Source organism: Entelurus aequoreus, linkage group LG18 (genome assembly GCF_033978785.1).
Source record: "Entelurus aequoreus isolate RoL-2023_Sb linkage group LG18, RoL_Eaeq_v1.1, whole genome shotgun sequence".
NCBI lineage: Eukaryota > Metazoa > Chordata > Actinopteri > Syngnathiformes > Syngnathidae > Entelurus > Entelurus aequoreus.
The window spans coordinates 13536516-13554728 of NC_084748.1; the positions used below are offsets into that span (position 1 = coordinate 13536516).

The 18213-nt window shown below is 38.9% G+C and overlaps 1 protein-coding gene across 1 annotated transcript; it reads right to left on the reverse strand.

Annotated features, from left to right (window-relative positions):
• Positions 1-1873: 1873 nt before the first annotated feature.
• On the reverse strand, positions 1874-17693 carry LOC133633823 (pentatricopeptide repeat-containing protein 1, mitochondrial-like). Its single transcript, XM_062026545.1, has 8 exons — positions 16961-17693; positions 16757-16897; positions 13437-13655; positions 13112-13213; positions 8929-9534; positions 7436-7552; positions 4525-4707; positions 1874-4445 (listed from the first exon to the last, which is right to left on the reverse strand). The coding sequence occupies exons 1-8, from the start codon at positions 17369-17371 to the stop codon at positions 4245-4247; spliced, it is 1980 nt and encodes a 659-aa protein (XP_061882529.1). The 5' UTR covers positions 17372-17693; the 3' UTR covers positions 1874-4244.
• Between the last annotated feature and the right edge of the window lie 520 nt (positions 17694-18213).

Genomic DNA, 18213 nt, shown 5'->3' on the forward strand with positions numbered 1-18213 from the left:
TCTTTAAAAAATAATAATGAATCAAAATCAATGTTATTATGAATTATTGACCTATCCAAGGCTCCAATTACGTCACATTAAATATTGCACTTTGAGATATTTTTTTGGGAAAATGTTGCATATTTTGTGTTTGCCATATAAAAAATGTAGCTGTTTTTTTTTTTAAAGAAGGGCCTAAAACGAACAAACAAAAAACATAAACAACAATACAACTTATAATTGACAAATGGATCTGAAGTTGATCTCGAGATTATTGTGTTAAAAGTAAACAGTAAAAAAAAATTATAATTTATTTTTTAACACTTTAATGAGTAGGACCCTTTTGGTTCCCCAATAATTTTTGTGTGATTTGTTTTTAAGTGTCATCGCTCAAAAAATAATAATGAATTAAAATCAATGGTGTTATGAGTTGTTGACCTTTTTAAGGCTCAAATTATTATATAATCTCAAATATTCCACTTAAAAATTTTATTGGGTGAAAATATTGCATATTTTGAGTTTTTTCCATAAAAAAACAGGGTTTTCTTTGACAAAAAGAGCATACGACTTAAATCTTTAAAAATTTTATATTGACAGATAGACCTAATGTTGATCTAGAGATTTAAAACCTGAATAATAATAAAAATAATAATACTGAATAATGACACATTTTTTATATTTTTTTAACCAAAACCCTTTGGGATCCCCGGGATCAAGCCTGAGTGGAGGCCTAAATGTATATTTTTTATACATATATTGTATTGGTTTTTAAAAGATGGTGTTCCTGTGTTCTTTCATGTATGGTAATCAACAGAAGGATGTTCTGTTCTGGCCCAATGACTTCAAAGTGGACAGATGGCAGGATCTGCTCAATTTCCAGACGAACTCTTTTTGAAGTATTTTACGAACTCTTTTTGAACTGTTCGGTAACCACAGGCAACGCTGTTTACGACCCACTTCCCTCTGGAAGCAGCTGTGGTCAGGTGGGGGGAGAAAGTCAAATAAAGGAGGAGTGCAATCTTTTGGCAGAGCGTGCTGAGACACTGTAAGAGGTTACAGGTCGACGGCGACTCTCCTCAATATATTGAGTCCATATTGAATTCTGTCTCTGTTTAATTCTTTGCCTCTTGTCTTGTTTAAATAATAAATTATTAATGGGTTATACTTGTATAGCGCTTTTCTACCTTCAAGGTACTCAAAGCGCTTTGACAGTATTTCCACATTCACCCATTCACACACACATTCACACACTGATGGCGGGAGCTGCCATGCAAGGCGCTAACCAGCAGCCATCAGGAGCAAGGGTGAAGTGTCTTGCCCAAGGACACAACGGACGTGACTAGGATGGTTGAAGGTGGGGATTGAACCCCAGTAACCAGCAACACTCCGATTGCTGATACGGCCACTCTACCAACTTCGCTAGATGTCATCAGTGTTTGAACCTGACAATTACCGTTAAGCAAACTATGAATAATAAAACACGCCAAAACATGTGTCCCTTATCATAGCTACACGTATGACAAAAAAACCACGTGAAAATCAGTGGTATTCAGTGAGGTAAGATGAATTAAATGCGCTGACAGTTCATTGCTCCTGCCAAATGAATTGCACTGAGTGGAGCGGATCACCACTCCAAGATGGCGGCCCCGCGTCTCGTCAGCGCCAGTAGCGCTCCATGCTGCGTCTACTTATAAGATGTCTATGGGCAATACTGTCCCTGTATTTACTTGGTTTTGGATGGATACCAAATTTTGCGGTATCTCCCACCCCTCATGTGTAAGGTTGGCAGGCGTTTTACTGGCGCCACCTGTTGGTGTGGAGTGTGGCCAGCAGGTGAACCCATATCAGCAAAAATACAAGTATCGGATTAAAATGTTCAATATAAAATGAGATGTTGGTCTTTTCTTTTATTTAAGTGAAGTCATTTGCAAAAGGTAAACATGCTATACTTGCAGCCACACAACAGCTAAGCACACAGTAGCACACAAGCTAGACATACAGTGTAAAACATTTGTTAACATAAACAAGTATCAAATTATTATAGACACATTTTACTTACATGTACAAAGTCCCCAAAGCAGAAGCCTGTAAGAAAGTATCTAGTAACAAACGTGTCCACATCATTCAACTTACTGCGTCGAGGCCTTAATGTAATGAATTATTGTGGCCACTAGTTGTGGCAAAAAAACAAAACAATTACCACTCCACTTCAGTTTAAAGACAGTGTAAGTCCATTTCAGACAGTAAATAATAAATAGGTTGTGTTTTTTCTGACTGCCATTGCTGACTACTTTTACTTGATCAAACCTGTTTTAACATTCCACACTCCAAAATAATAAAAATATGTACGATTTGTGCTGATATCGTATTGGGTCAATATCGGTATTGGCCAATACTGAAGGCTTCAACATCGGTATCAAAGTGAAAGAGGGACACCCCTAATTTAAACACTATATAAACTGGAAGCCCGTTTCCGCCACTAAAAAAATAAATTAATAGCGCAATGGTAAATCATGATTATGAGAATGTCAAAATATGAGATAAAAAATCATAATTTGGAGAATTAAAAAAATAAATAATAATAATTATGACTTTTTATCTCTTAATTTTGACTTTTTATCCCATAATCATGACTTTGTATATCATATTTTAGATTTTTTTTAGCTCAAAATTTCGACTTTGTAGCTCATAGTTTTGACTTTACCTCATTATTTCCTCATTTTATCTCATAATTTTGAGTTTTTATCTCGCAATGTCGACTTTCCTATCTTTTCATTTCGACTTTTTATCTCATAACTATGACTTTTTATCTCTTAACTTTGACTCTTTACCTAATAATTTCAACTCTCTAAACTCATAATTTTGAGTTTATCTCATTATTGCGATTTATCTCATTTCAATTTTAAGTCATAATGTTGACTTCATCTCATAATTCCACCTTTTTATGTTAATTTGAACTTTTATCTCATAATTTAGACTTCTTAGCTCATAATTATGACTATCTCATAATTTGGACTTTTTATCTCATAATTGTAACTTTATTTCATAATTTTGAATTATGTCCTAATTGTGACTTTTTATCTCATAACTGTGATTTTTCATCTCATAATTTCGACTTTTTATCTCGTATTATGACTTTTTATCTCATAATTTTGACATTTATCTCACAATTTGGACTTTTTATCTCATAATTGTAACTTTATTTCATAATTTTGAATTATGTCCTAATTGTGACTTTTTATCTCATAATTGTGTTTTTTTATCTCATAATTTCGACTTTTTATCTCGTATTATGACTTTTTATCTCATAATTTTGACATTTATCTCACAATTTTGACTTTTTATCTCATAATTGTGACTTTTTATCTCATAACTGTGACTTTTTATCTCAAAATTGTGACTTTTTATCTCATAATTGTGACTTTTTATTTCATAATTGACTTTTTATCTCATAACTGACTTTTTAACTAATTAATTTTGTGACTTTTTAGCTCATAATTATAACTTTACCCTCATAATTTTGACTTTTTATCTGATAATTGTGACTTCTCATAATTGTGACTTTATCTCATAATTGTGACTTCTTATCTCATAATTTTGCCTTTTTATCTCATAATTTTTCCTTTTTTCCTCATAATTTTTCCTTTTTATCTCATAATTGTGACTTTTTATCTCTTAATTGTGACTTTTTATGTCATAATTGTGACTTTTTATCTCATAACTGACTTTCTAGCTAATTAATTTTGTGACTTTTTAGCTCACAATGTTGACTTTGTAGCTCATAATTTAGGCTTTTTAGCTCATAATTTAGATTTTGAAGCTCATAATTATGACTTTTTATCTCATATTTATGACTTTATCTCATAATTGTGACTTTTTATCTCATAAATTTGATTTTTTTAATCTCATAATTGGGACTTTTTGGCTCATAATCATGACTTACCATTGGGGATTTTTTTTAAAGTGGTGGAAACGGGCTTCTATAATATAAACAACATAATGTCCAGACTAAAAAATAACATTATGCAAAGTTTATGAGTTCCTAACTAATACATTTCAAATGAATCCAAACAATCGCAAGGTCTATTGAACTTCAAATTTCCAGGCAGAATCATCTAAACATTTAAGGACCTTGATCAGTCCCTGGCTTACACAAAAGTTGAATATTATTCATTACAAATGGTAATGAAATCTTTCATTTGACAGTTTTAGTTGACTGTTGAAAAAAGAATACATATTCATGTATTCTGTATGTTTCCGTGCTGCTAATTTCGTGTACTCTTCACCGCTCTTTTGGTTTTCGAGGCCTCGTCGAGTCCACCCGCTTCGTCCTCCGCTGGGTTGGATCCGGGCCGGAGCTCCGCCCCGTCGTCCGTGTCGCTCTGGGCCGGCATGACCCGCAGCCAGTGCTGGTAGTAACCACGGAAACCGTCGATCTGCACCAGGTAGTTGTTGCGGGACTTGTACTGGGGTAGAGTAAGACCTTGGCCGTTATTGATGGGAACGTAACGATGGGCGACAGGTGACGTCGTGTGCCGTCCTTACCTGGTCGTAGTTGGGAGGGTATTGTGCGGCAAATTCCAGCTGTTTGATGATGACCTCGTTAGGCCACACCTCCAGGGTACGCATGCATTTCAGCAGCGTTTTGAGGTAAATGTAATCCAGCCGACGACTCGCCTGGCCAATCAGGGCGGAAAACACGTGGACGTTGGGCCTTAATCCTGCCTCCTACGAAAAACACAACTTTTTTGAAAATGTTTTTTACTAAAACGTTCTTTTCTATATTGCTGTCTTGATAAGCGATCGCTTCACATAATAACCATGTCTTCATCATATCGAACGATTTTCCTGAAAAGTATGATCGCCATTGACGATTAATGCTTTTTAACGCCCATCACAAACCACCACCTTTCGGACTGACATTGTTTTTAGTAGGGATGTCCGATAATATCGGACTGCCGATATTATCAGCCGATAAATGCTTTAAAATGTAATATCGGAAATGATCGGTTTCAAAAAGTTAAATTTTGACTTTTTAAAACGCCGCTGTGTACACGGACGTAGGGAGACGTACAGAGCGCCAATAAACCTTAAAGGCACTGCCTTTGCGTGCCGGCCCAATCATATAATATCTACGGCTTTTCACACACACAAGTGAATGCAAGGCATACTTGGTCAACAGCCATACAGGTCACACTGAGGGTAGCCGTATAAACAACTTTAACACTGTTACAAATATGCGCCACACTGTGAACCCACACCAAACAAGAATGACAAACACATTTCGGGAGAGCATCCGCACCGTAACACAACTTAAACACAAAAGAACAAATACCCAGAACCCCTTGCAGCACTAACTCTTCCGGGACGCTACAATATAGACCCCCCGCTACCACCTAATTCCAAAACCAGTTATCCAAGCAACAGTTTGACTGTGTGTAACAAAATTAAATTGGTAAACTTAAAATATTGTATTTGGTTAAAATTTGGCAATGATGATATCGTATACTCTTCTTGTCTAGAACTTTCAAGGCGCGATTATAAAGACACTCAATGGTCTTGATTGATGACTGGTGTGCCTGGGACCATGTAGTTAAAGGCCTACTGAAACCCACTACTACCGACCACGCAGTCTGATAGTTTATATATCAATGATGAAATCTTAACATTGCAACACATGCCAATACGGCCGGGTTAGATTAGTAAAGTGCAATTTTAAATTTCCCGCGAAATATCCTGCTGAAAACGTCTCGGTATGATGACATTTGCGCGTGACGTCACGGATTGTAGAGGACATTTTGGGACAGCATTGTGGCCAGCTATTAAGACGTCTGTTTTCATCGCAAAATCCCACAGTATTCTGGACATCTTTGTTGGTGAATCTTTTGCAATTTGTTCAATGAACAATGGAGACAGCAAAGAAGAAAGCTGTAGGTGGGAAGCGGTGTATGTCGGCCGGCCGCAGCAACACAAACACGTAGCCGGTGTTTCATTGTTTACATTCCCGAAAGATGACAGTCAAGCTCTACCATTAGCCTGTGGAGAACTGGGACAACAGAGACTCTTACCAGGAGGACTTTGAGTTGGATACACGGTACCGTGAGTACGCAGCTGCGGCTTCCAAACATTTGATCGCTTGCCAGTACGTGCGTGTTGCTATGTGCATGTCACGTACATAACTTTGGGGACTTTGGGGAAATATATGTGCTGTATGAACTTTGCGGAGGTGAACGGTACTTTGGGCTGTGGGATTGAGTGTGTTGTGCGGGTGTTTGATTTGTATTGGCGGGTTATATGGACGGTAGGGAGGAGGTGTTTCTTATGCGGGATTAATTTGTGGCATATTAAATATAAGCCTGGTTGTGTTGTGGCTAATAGAGTATATATATGTCTTGTGTTTTACTGTTTTAGTCATTCCCAGCTGAATATCAGGTCCCACCCGCCTCTCACAGCAGCTTCCCTATCTGAATCGCTTCCACTCCTCTCTGGTCCTTCATTCTCACTTTCCTCATCCACAAATCTTTCATCCTCGCTCAAATTAATGGGGAAATCGTCGCTTTCTCAGTCCGAATCGCTCTCGCTGCTGGTGGCCATGATTGTAAACAATGTGCAGATGTGAGGAGCTCCACAACCTGTGACATCACGCTACTTCCGGTACAGGCAAGGCTTTTTTATCATCGACCAAAAGTTGCGAACTTTATCGTCGATGTTCTCTACTAAATCCTTTCAACAAAAATATGGCAATATCGCGAAATGATCAAGTATGACACATAGAATGGACCTGCTATCCCCGTTTAAATAAGAAAATCGCATTTCAGTAGGCCTTTAAGCCATAAGATATGTGTGAAAGAATCATTGAATTCATAAAAGTAAAAGCACAGTTGAGAGTTAAGCAGTTTATTATCACCTTAAAACAGCCTAGGTTTGCCTTCAGGGTTTTACACATTTTCTTAATGTGACTTTTAAAATTCAGCTGATAGTCTATGATTATGCCCAAATATTTGACTTCAGGTACTTGTTCAATGAGCTCCTCATTAATTTTTACATTCAGGTTTGTTTGAGGTAGCTTTTTTATGGAGAAGCAGACAGAGTTAGTCTTTTTAGTGTTTAGGGTTAAATAGGATGATGCCAGCCAAGATGCTATTTTGTCTAATTTAGCATTTAATTAGTTGTTGTCGTAGTGCTTATTGTTTGCTGTGTGATGTTGCCTCCTTCTATTTGATACCAAGTTCATGTTAGTGTGGTTGTTGCTACCATTCGTAAAAAGTTACTTCCTGCATTGAACTTTCTGTGCCTCTTACGTTGTCTTGTTGACGTACAACCACATCAAAAGTAGCGTGCCGCATTACATCAAGCGTCTCGGTAACAACGACGTAACGTACAAAAAAGTAATTGTTTAAATTACTCGTTACTAATGAAATATAATAATAACGCCGTTATTCCGAGCACTGCTTACCTTTATGTCTTGGAGCAGCTGAAGACCGTCTTTCTGTCGCCGGCAGGCCAGGGCGAGGCTTCCGAACGTCCGCAAGTCCACGCTCACGTTGCGCTGCTGCATCACAGCCAACACGGCCTGGAAAGACACACGCTCGTTAAGTGCCAACTCATTCATTAATTGATTAACGTGGACCCCGACTTAAACAAGTTCCGTACAATTGACCATTTAGTGGTCAATTGTACGGAATATGTACTGTACTGTGTAAAGCGTACTGTTTCATATAATGTATTCTCTTCCTTTGCAATCTACTAATACAAGTTTCAATCAATCAATCAATCCAAGCAGGCCTCCATGGAGCAGGCAGCAGCGAGCGGGCACTGGGAACAAAAAACAGTCCTTCGAAAGTGCTCTACCATGAATTATCCCGATTTAAACAAGTTGAAAAACTTATATTTGCCTATTTTCTGTCTGATAAGATAATTCTTCTCACTGAGCAGATTTTATGTTAGTGTTTTACTTGTTTTAAGGGTTTTGGTCCTAAATTATCTCATTAAGATATTACAGCTTGTAGCTAAGATTTTATGACCTATATTGAGTAAAACATGCTTGATACCAGAATATTAACTGTTGCAAAGCTGTGTCATCAACACTCACAAGTATAAAACTATTTTTTTAAAGTAATAATTTCTTATTTCAAGCATGAAAAAAAAAAATCACGACTTTGACACAGTTTTGTCTCATAATTAAAACGAATGGACTTTGCGGTTTTATTTTCAATGAAACAATAGAAAATACGTACTCCTATAGTAGTACAGTTGGCACAGCACAGTAAACTGACAGTTAAAAACATGTGACATTTCTAACAATTTTGAACAGAAATAGTTCATGCACATTCAGATGAATTCTTTAAAATTACAATTAAAAATTTTTTGGCCGGGGTCGGGCTGTATATATGCGCTCTAATTGACTGAAAGAGCACGCACTTGGCGCGATTATGTCATGTTATCGATGGAAAAATGCATTTTTAGACCATATGATTTGCCTGAGCAGCTAGGAGACCCCGAGAGTAACAAGCGGTTGCCTTGTTGCCTTTCCATTAAGAACAATAAATTTGTTTTTAGTATAAGTTTGCTGGTTTCAAGAAATGTAATGCCAAGCGCATATCATTATGTCAAGATAATGGCACTAGCATTTACTTAATTTAAAAATATTTTTCAACATATTGAGCAAAAACGTCTCTTTTTTTTTTCTACCAAGAAAAGTGCACTTGTTACTAGTGAGAATATTCTTATTTTAAGGTATTTTGGGTTCAATGAAGTTAGCTAATTGTACTTGTTTTGGAAAGTCTTGACAAGCCAAATTTTCTTGTTCTATTGGCAGATAATTTTGCTCAGTTCAAATAAAATACCCCTAATTTTTGTAATTTTTTTTTCTTGTTTTTGAACACTGACTTTTTGCAGTGTGTGTGTCTGTGTGTGTGTGTGTGTGTGTGTGTGTGTGTGTGTGTGTACCTTAGCTCCTTCCAAGTCTGCAGCTCTTGCGGCCCTACGAATGGCCGAGTTGTAAAAGGCGGCGTCCGGCTTGACGTGATGCTGCTTGGCGACCTCTAAGAGTACCTCCAAAGACCGGACGCCGGGCTCCATGGTGTCCGCCAGCAGCGTCAACGTCCGAATGTCCGGCTTGAGCCCGTTTGCCGCCATCTTGTCCAGGAAACCTTCGCCTCCGCCGAGCAGAGCGAGTCTATCGGAGGGTCCGTCCACACTGCCGAAGGAGATGGAGCCGTGCCCCGCCCCCTCCAGGAGGTCCAGCAGGTTAGGGGCTGAGCCAACCGGCAGCAGCCCGGTTCCGTCGGGCCTGGACGGCACCAAAGAGTTCTGTGTGTGGTGGGAGTGCTCGCTGCCGCCGCCTTGGACATCAGCCGGGACAAACAGCTCCCGCTCCAGGAGGTCCACGTCAACCTGAGCTTTGCCGGACTTTGGTTCTTGCACATGTGGTCCAAGCAGGATGCTGGAGGCCAGCGCGGCGTCGCCCATCCCGCAATCTCTGGCAGTCCTCAAGAGCAGGGTGTAGTTGTTGGAGTCGGGAACGATCCCGGACTTGAGCATCTGGCGCCAAACCTGGATGGAAAAAAGCAAAACATACCAATTCCCCATATACCTTGAATTTAACCAAAAACTGTTCCAAATTCTGAAAGTGATCTTCTTTTGCCTCTCATTCAATATTTATTTTTCACTAATATTGGCCGATACTGATACGATATCAGCAGGAATCATACATATTTGATTATTTTGTAGTGTGGAATGTTAATAAATGTTTAATCAATGAAATGAGTCAAAGAGAAAACAATAATAGATATGAAAAACACTAACCTATTTATTATAAATGGACTTAGGCTGTCTTTAAGTTTAAGTGAAATGGTACACTGCAAAAACTGAAATCTAAGTAAGATTAAATATCTCAAATAAGGGTGATATTTGCTTATTTTCTGTCTGATAAGATAATTCTTCTCACTAAGCAGATTTTATGTTAGAGTGTTTTACTTGTTTTAAGGGTTTGGGTCCTAAATGATCTCAGTAAGATATTACAGCTTGTTGCTGAGATTTTATGACCTATATTGAGTAAAACATGCTTGAAACTAGAATATCAACTGTTGCAAAGCTGTGTCATCAACACTCACAATTATAAAACTGCTTTTTTAAAGTTATAATTTCTTATTTCAAGCATGAAAAAAAAATCATGACTTTGACACAATTGTGTCTCATATTAAAACAGATGACAGCCAAATGGACTTTGCTGTTTTATTTTTAATGAAACAATAGAAAATACGTACTCATATAGTAGTACAGTTGTTATTAGTGAGAAAATACTTATTTTAAGGTATTTTTGGGTTCATTGAGGTTAGCAAATTTTACTTGTTTTGGAAAGTCTTGACAAGCCAAATTTTCTTGTACTCTTGGCAGATAATTTTGCTTAGTTCAAATAAAATACCCCTCAATTTTGTATTTTTTTTTCTTGTTTTTGAACAGACTTTTTGTAGTGTGTTTTTCATTCAATTCATTTAGTTAAGCCAATGCCAAAAATCTGCCCTTTTTTTTTACAAATACAACAGAACTACATCAGCAGATACAATATACACACATATGATACCAGTGTTTAGTATTAAAACATAAATATTATTTGATGAAGCAGATAGTAATAACCACTGCTCAAGCTCCATTCATTAAAAAAATACTCTCAACGTCAATCATTTTCCCAAATATGTTTTCACATCTGACATGGCATTTATTTGAGTTCTTGTGAGAAAATTCTTCCCCGGTCTGCGCAGTTAATTCGCCACTGCCTTGGAGATATTGTACGTGTCAGTAATATGCAACTCGAATTATTTGATTCTTGTTTGAACTGACAAATGTACTGTTTTACACTGCCATATTGTCCAGTTAAGGACACTTATTACAAAACCCAAAACCAGTGAAGTTGGCACATTGTGTAAATGGTAAATAAAAACAGAATACAATGATTTCCAAATCCTTTTCAACTTATATTCAATTGAATAGACTGCAAAGACAAGATATTTAATGTTCCAACTGAGAAACTTCTTTTTTTGTTGTTGCAAATAATCATTAACTTAGAATGGCAGCAACACATTGCAAAAAAGTTGGCACAGGGGCACGTTTACCACTGTGTTACATGGCCTTTCCTTTTAACAACACGTGGCTTGGCATTGTCTTGCTGAAATAAGCAGGGGCGTCCATAATAACATTGCTTGGATGGCAACATATGTTGCTCCAAAACCTGTATGTACCTTTCAGCATTAATGATGCCTTCACAGATGTGTAAGTTATCCATAACTTGGGCTCTAATACACCCCCATACCATCACAGATGCTGGCTTTTGAACTCTGCGCTTATAACAATCCGAAAGGTTATTTTCCTCTTTGGTCCGGAGGACACGACGTCCACAGTTTCCAAAAACAATTTGAAATGTGGACTCGTCAGACCACAGAACACTTTTCCACTTTGTATCAGTCCATCTTAGATGAGCTCAGGCCCAGCGAAGCCAGCGGCGTTTCTGGGTGTTGTTGATAAATGGCTTTCGCTTTGCATAGTAGACTTTTAACTTGCACTTACAGATGTAGCGACGAACTGTGGTTACTGACAGTGGTTTTCAGAAGTGTTCCTGAGCCCATATGGTGATATCCTTTACACACTGATGTCTCTTTTTGATGCAGTACTGCCTGAGGGATCGAAGGTCACGAGCATTCAATGTTGGTTTTCAGCATTGAACGCTTACGTGCAGTGATTTCTCCAGATTTTCTGAACCTTTTGATGATATTACGGACCGTAGATGGTGAATTCATAAATTGGATGGCTGGTTGAGAAATGTTGTTCTTAAACTGTTCGACAATTTGCTCACGCATTTGTTGACAAAGTGGTGACCCTTGCCCCATCCTTGTTTGTGAATGAGTGAACATTTCATGGAAGCTGCTTTTATACCAAATCATGGCACCCACCTGTTCCCAATTAGCCTGTTCACCTGTGGGATGTTCCAAATAAGTGTTTGATGAGCATTCCTCAACTTTCTCTGTCTTTTTTGCCACTTGTGCCAGCTTTTTTTAAACATGTTGCAGGCATCAAATTTCAAATGAGCTAATATTTGCAAAAAAATAAAGTTTGCAATCTTTGCAGTCTATCCAATTGAATACAGGTTGAAAAGGATTTGCAAATCATTGTATTTTGTTTTTAATTACCATTTACACAACGTGCCAACTTCACTGGTTTTGGAGTTTGTATTTGATACTTGTTTATATTGACAAATGTGCTGTTTTACACTGCAATAGTGACCAGTTAAGGACACTTGTTACGTACACTACCGTTCAAAAGTTTGGGGTCACATTGAAATGTCCTTATTTTTGAAGGAAAAGCACTGTACTTTTCAATGAAGATAACTTTAAACTAGTCTTAACTTTAAAGAAATACACTCTATACATTGCTAATGTGGTAAATGACTATTCTAGCTGCAAATGTCTGGTTTTTGGTGCAATATCTACATAGGTGTATAGAGGCCCATATCCAGCAACTATCACTTCAGTGTTCTAATGGTACAATGTGTTTGCTCATTGGCTCAGAAGGCTAATTGATGATTAGAAAACCCTTGTGCAATCATGTTCACACATCTGAAAACAGTTTAGCTCGTTACAGAAGCTACAAAACGGACCTTCCTTTGAGCAGATTGAGTTTCTGGAGCATCACATTTGTGGGGTCAATTAAACGCTCAAAATGGCCAGAAAAAGAGAACTTTCATCTGAAACTCGACAGTCTATTCTTGTTCTTAGAAATGAAGGCTATTCCACAAAATTGTTTGGGTGACCCCAAACTTTTGAACGGTAGTGTATGTCTAGCTTGTGTGCTATTGTGTGCTCAGCTGTTGTGTAGCTTCTAGCTCCTAGTAGCCTGCCATGTTTACCTTTTGTAAATGACTTGACTAAAATAGAAGGCTTATTGGAGGACATTTAGATGCTAAATGGCTTTGCATACTGATTTTTTGCCAGATTAACATCTGATATGAATTATCGAATGATTATTAATATTGCTACACCTTTTCCTACTGATATTGACTACTAATAACAAAATGAGGGTTTGCAGTTTGACTGTGGAACAGATTAATTCTATTTCCAACTTTCGAGGAGGAACAGACCTGCAAAGCGAGTCTGAAGCCCAAGTCCTTGTCCTTCAGGCATCCCATCAGCAAGTAGTGAAAGGTCTCCTGCGTGACGGCGTGGCCGTTCTGCAGCATCTCCTGGGAGCACACACAACGTCACACACGAGTCGGCGCAGACAGGAAGAACGCCACGCTTTCACACACACACACACACACACACACACACACACACACACACACACACACACACACACACACACACACACACACACACACATACACACATACACACACACACACACACACACACACACACACACACACACACACACACACACACACACACACACACACGTCTCACCCTCAGTGTGTGCAGGCAGGCCTGCAGGTGGTTGCAGACGGCGTGCGTCTTGAGTAGGGCGTGGTACGTGATGGTGCTCAGGGCGTGGTTCTTGCGGAGCAGCTCCTGCTCCAAGTTGAGCGCCTGCTGGAGGCCGGCCTTCTTGTTGGGCGACTCTGCGCAGGCGTTGAAGAGAGCCGTGTAGGTGGCGTCCGACGCCTCCAGACCTCGCTTCTTCATCTGGAACAGTTACATAGCTGTATGTCAGGACCATTCCACCAGGAGTGTTAGGGATCTACTGCAAAACCACTACTCAAGAGATCCTCTATATCAGTGGTCCCAACCTTTTTGCAATGCTTGAAAATTTGTCCCACGGACCGGTACCGGGCCACGGACCGGTACCGGGCCACGGCCCGGTGGTTGGGGACCACTGCTCTATATGACAGGAGTGCTCTGCTGTGTTTAAATACTGTACCTACTGCAAAAACGCTAGTCAAAGATCCACTATATGAACGGAGCTCACCGCTGTTTTTAAAGGCCTAATGCAAAACTCTAGTCAAGATCCTTTAGATCAGTGGTCCCCAACCACCGGTCTGCGACGCATTTGCTACCGGGCCGCAGAGAAACATTAAATAATTTATAAAGGACTGCATTTTCTCCGACTTAACTTTGGCCTGTCCCACTAGACCAGGGATGTCAAACTTGTTTTCATTGAGGGCCACACTGCAGTCATTAGAGGGCTGCTTGTAACAGTAAATGAATGAATTTGCCTATGAACTTAAATATATTAAAAAAAAAAAAAAAATTCTTACGTAAAGAGTAAAAAAATCTTGGGATTTTACCACAGTTTAGAAATACAGTACCGCTGTTTAATTTTATTTTGGCAACTCAGCTGCCAGTTTTTTACCATAATAAAATGTGGTACCATAAAATCATCAACTGTGGGTATTTTTATTTTTTTGTCATAAAGAAATACAATCATGTGTGCTTACGGACTGTATCCCTGCAGACTATATTGATCTATATTTATATATAATGTATATATTGTGTTTTTTATGTTGATTTAATAAAAAAAAATAAAACATTTTTTTATTTTTTTATTTCTTGTGCGGCCCGGTACCAATCGGTCCACGGACCGGTACCGGGCCACGGCCTGGTGGTTGGGGACCACTGCTCTATATGACAGGAGTGCTATGCTGTTTTTAAGGATCTACTGCAAAAATGCAGGTCAAATATCCTCTATATGACTGGAGTACTATGTTGTTTTTAAGGATCTACTGCAAAACTCAGGTTAAAGATCCTCAATACGACAGGAGTACTATGCTGTTTTAAAGGATCTACTGCAAAACGCAGTACAAAGATCCTCTATAAGACAGGAGTACTATACTGTTTTAAGGATTGACTGCAAAACACAGGTCCAAGATCCCCTATATGACAGGGGTATTATGCTGTTTTTAAAGATCTACTGCCAAAAATAAGTTAAAGATCCTCTATACAACAGGAGTACTGTGCTGTTTTTAAGAATCCACTGCAAAATCGCAGGTCGAAGATCCTTTATAAGACAGGATTACTATGCTGTTTTTAAGGATCTACTGCAAAATGCAGGTCCAAGATTGTCTATACGACAGGAGTACTATGCTGTTTTGAAGGATTTACTGCAAAACGCAGGTTAAAGATCCTCCATACGACAGGAGTACTATGCTGTTTTTAAGGATCTACTGCAAAATGCAGGTCCAAGATTGTCTATACGACAGGAGTACTATGCTGTTTTGAAGGATTTACTGCAAAACGCAGGTTAAAGATCCTCCATACGACAGGAGTACTATGCTGTTTTTAAGGATCTACTGCAAAATGCAGGTCCAATGTCTTCTATACGACAGGAGTACTATGCTGTTTTTAAGGATCTACTGCAAAATGCAGGTCCAAGATCTTCTATACGACAGGGGTACTATGCTGTTTTTAAGGATTTACTGAAAAATGCAGTTCCAAGATCTTCTATACGACAGGGGTACTAATGCTGTTTTTAAGGATCTACTGCAAAATGCAGGTCCAAGATCCTCTATACGACGGGATTACTATGCTGTTTTTAAGGATCTACTGCAAAAACACAGGTCTAAGAGTGTCTATACGACAGGAGTACTATGCTGTTTTGAAGGATTTACTGCAAAACGCAGGTTAAAGATCCTCAATACGACAGGAGTACTATGCTGTTTTTAAGGATTTACTGCAAAATGCAGGTTAAAGATTCTCCATACGACAGGAGTACTATGCTGTTTTTAAGGATCTACTGCAAAATGCAGGTCCAAGATCTTCTATACGACAGGGGTACTATGCTGTTTTTAAGGATCTACTGCAAAATGCAGGTCCAATATCTTCTATACGACAGGAGTACTGTACTATGCTGTTTTTAAGGATCTACTGCAAAATGCAGGTCCAATATCTTCAATACGACAGGAGTACTAATGCTGTTTTTAAGGATCTACTGCAAAATACAGGTCCAAGACCCTCTATACGACAGGAGTACTATGCTGTTTTTAAGGATCTACTGCAAAATGCAGGTCCAATATCTTCTATACTACAGGAGTACTATGCTGTTTTTAAGGATCTACTGCAAAATGCAGGTCCAATATCTTCTATACGACAGGAGTACTATGCTGTTTTTAAGGATCTACTGCAAAATGCAGGTCCAATATCTTCTATACGACAGGACTACTATGCTGTTTTTAAGGATCTACTGCAAAATGCAGGTCCAATATCTTCTATACGACAGGAGTACTATGCTGTTTTTAAGGATCTACTGCAAAATGCAGGTCCAATATCTTCTATACGACAGGAGTACTATGCTGTTTTTAAGGATCTACTGCAAAATGCAGGTCCAAGATCTATACGACAGGAGTACTATGCTGTTTTTAAGGATTTACTGCAAAATGCAGGTCCAATATCTTCTATACGACAGGAGTACTATGCTGTTTTTAAGGATCTACTGCAAAATGCAGGTCCAATATCTTCTATACGACAGGAGTACTATGCTGTTTTTAAGGATTTACTGCAAAATGCAGGTCCAAGATCCTCTATACGACGGGATTACTATGCTGTTTTGAAAGATCTACTGCAAAATGCAGGTCCAAGATCTTCTATACGACAGGAGTACTATGCTGTTTTTAAGGATCTACTGCAAAATGCAGGTCCAAGATCTTCTATACGACAGGGGTACTATGCTGTTTCTAAAGATCTACTACAAAAACGCTGGTAGCTCCCAAGTTTTGAGTTGAAGTGGTGAACTCCTTGAAGTCAAGGTTCAGCAGATAGAGGTGAAAGGCGTGTGTGTGTCGTTTCCTCACGTCGTTGTAGAGCTTGAAGGCCTTCTTGAGTTGTCCAGCACGTCCACATCCTCCAATGAGGACGCTGTAGTTGTATTCCTCCGGCCGGAGTCTCTCCGCCAGCAGCATGTCTCTGCTGAACATCTCCAAGGCCTCCTGCAGCTGAGAGCATATTTTGCTTCAATAATGACGTCACAGTATGTTTGGTGTATAAACCACGCCAACCTTTCCTGCTTTAATCAGCTTCTTGCATTGTAGGAAGTACCAGTAGGTGGTATTACTCCTCCCGACCCTGCGGACGCTCTCCGCCGGCTTCCGCTCCTCGTCTTCCCCGTACCTCAAATCCAACATTTCCGGGCTGCTTTTCTTGAAAATCCTCCTGGCGGGTATGCGCGTTGAATAAGTCCCAAACTTGTCATTTTCGTCGGATACTGAGGGCTCCTCCTGCCGCCGGGATGACACCCACCGGACGTTTGGCTTCCGTGAAGCCGGCGGGAGAAGTGCCGTGGCCGCGGATGGCGAAGACGAACCCCGCGGGGCCGCGAGTTTGTTGACCGCTGGCGAGAGGAACTTAGCAGCCCTGACCGGTACTCTTGTCCCATTTCGAGCGCACAAACTTGCAATTGATAGTAGCATGATTTAAAATGACTCGTTACAAACTACTTCATTAATTATATGTAATAACTATGTTGGCGGAAAAGACATTTTGGTTATAATGACAAACACGGGTGTGCTCGTGTTACGGACGCCGCCATGTTTGATGACGCAGAACCATAAAAGACACTAGTAGTCGATCAGGAAGGAACATTAGCAAACATTTGTCTGGGGAAGTGCTCGGACAAAACTGACAGTATTTGTCGTAAAACAAAACAAGTGTTGGTTATGAACTATTATTTATCTTTGCAAAACCCTCAGATGCTTCAATTTATATGTCCAAACGAATCGACTATACTGTCATTCGATTGGTATGTCTGCGCCTATGAGAGATGGGATTTATGGCTCTTTAAAGGGAACCGGATGTTGTGGAGCGGTTCTTTGAAAAGAGTCGTTCTTTAAAAAGAGCCGTTCAAAAGACTTCATCCTGGACAATATTCATGACAAATTTGCGCTTTGTTTTAAGGATGTGCTATTTGGATTTGAAAAACAATTTGAAAAGGAATTTTACTTTTGCAACCTCCTTATATTATTAGCTAAGTTTTATATTAATAAATGTAAGTTTCTCAATACCGACCTGTTTTTTGTGCCTTAAAAAAGATTTAGAACTCTACATTAAAACACTCTCTACCTCTAACAACCAAAAAGCTGTGAAAACGATGATGCTGTGTTCCAAATTTAAGTTATTTACTGAAATTGAGTGAGCCTATGGCTTTGCACTTATATATATATATATATATATATATATATATATATATATATATATATATATATATATATATATATATATATATATATATATATATATATATATATATATATAT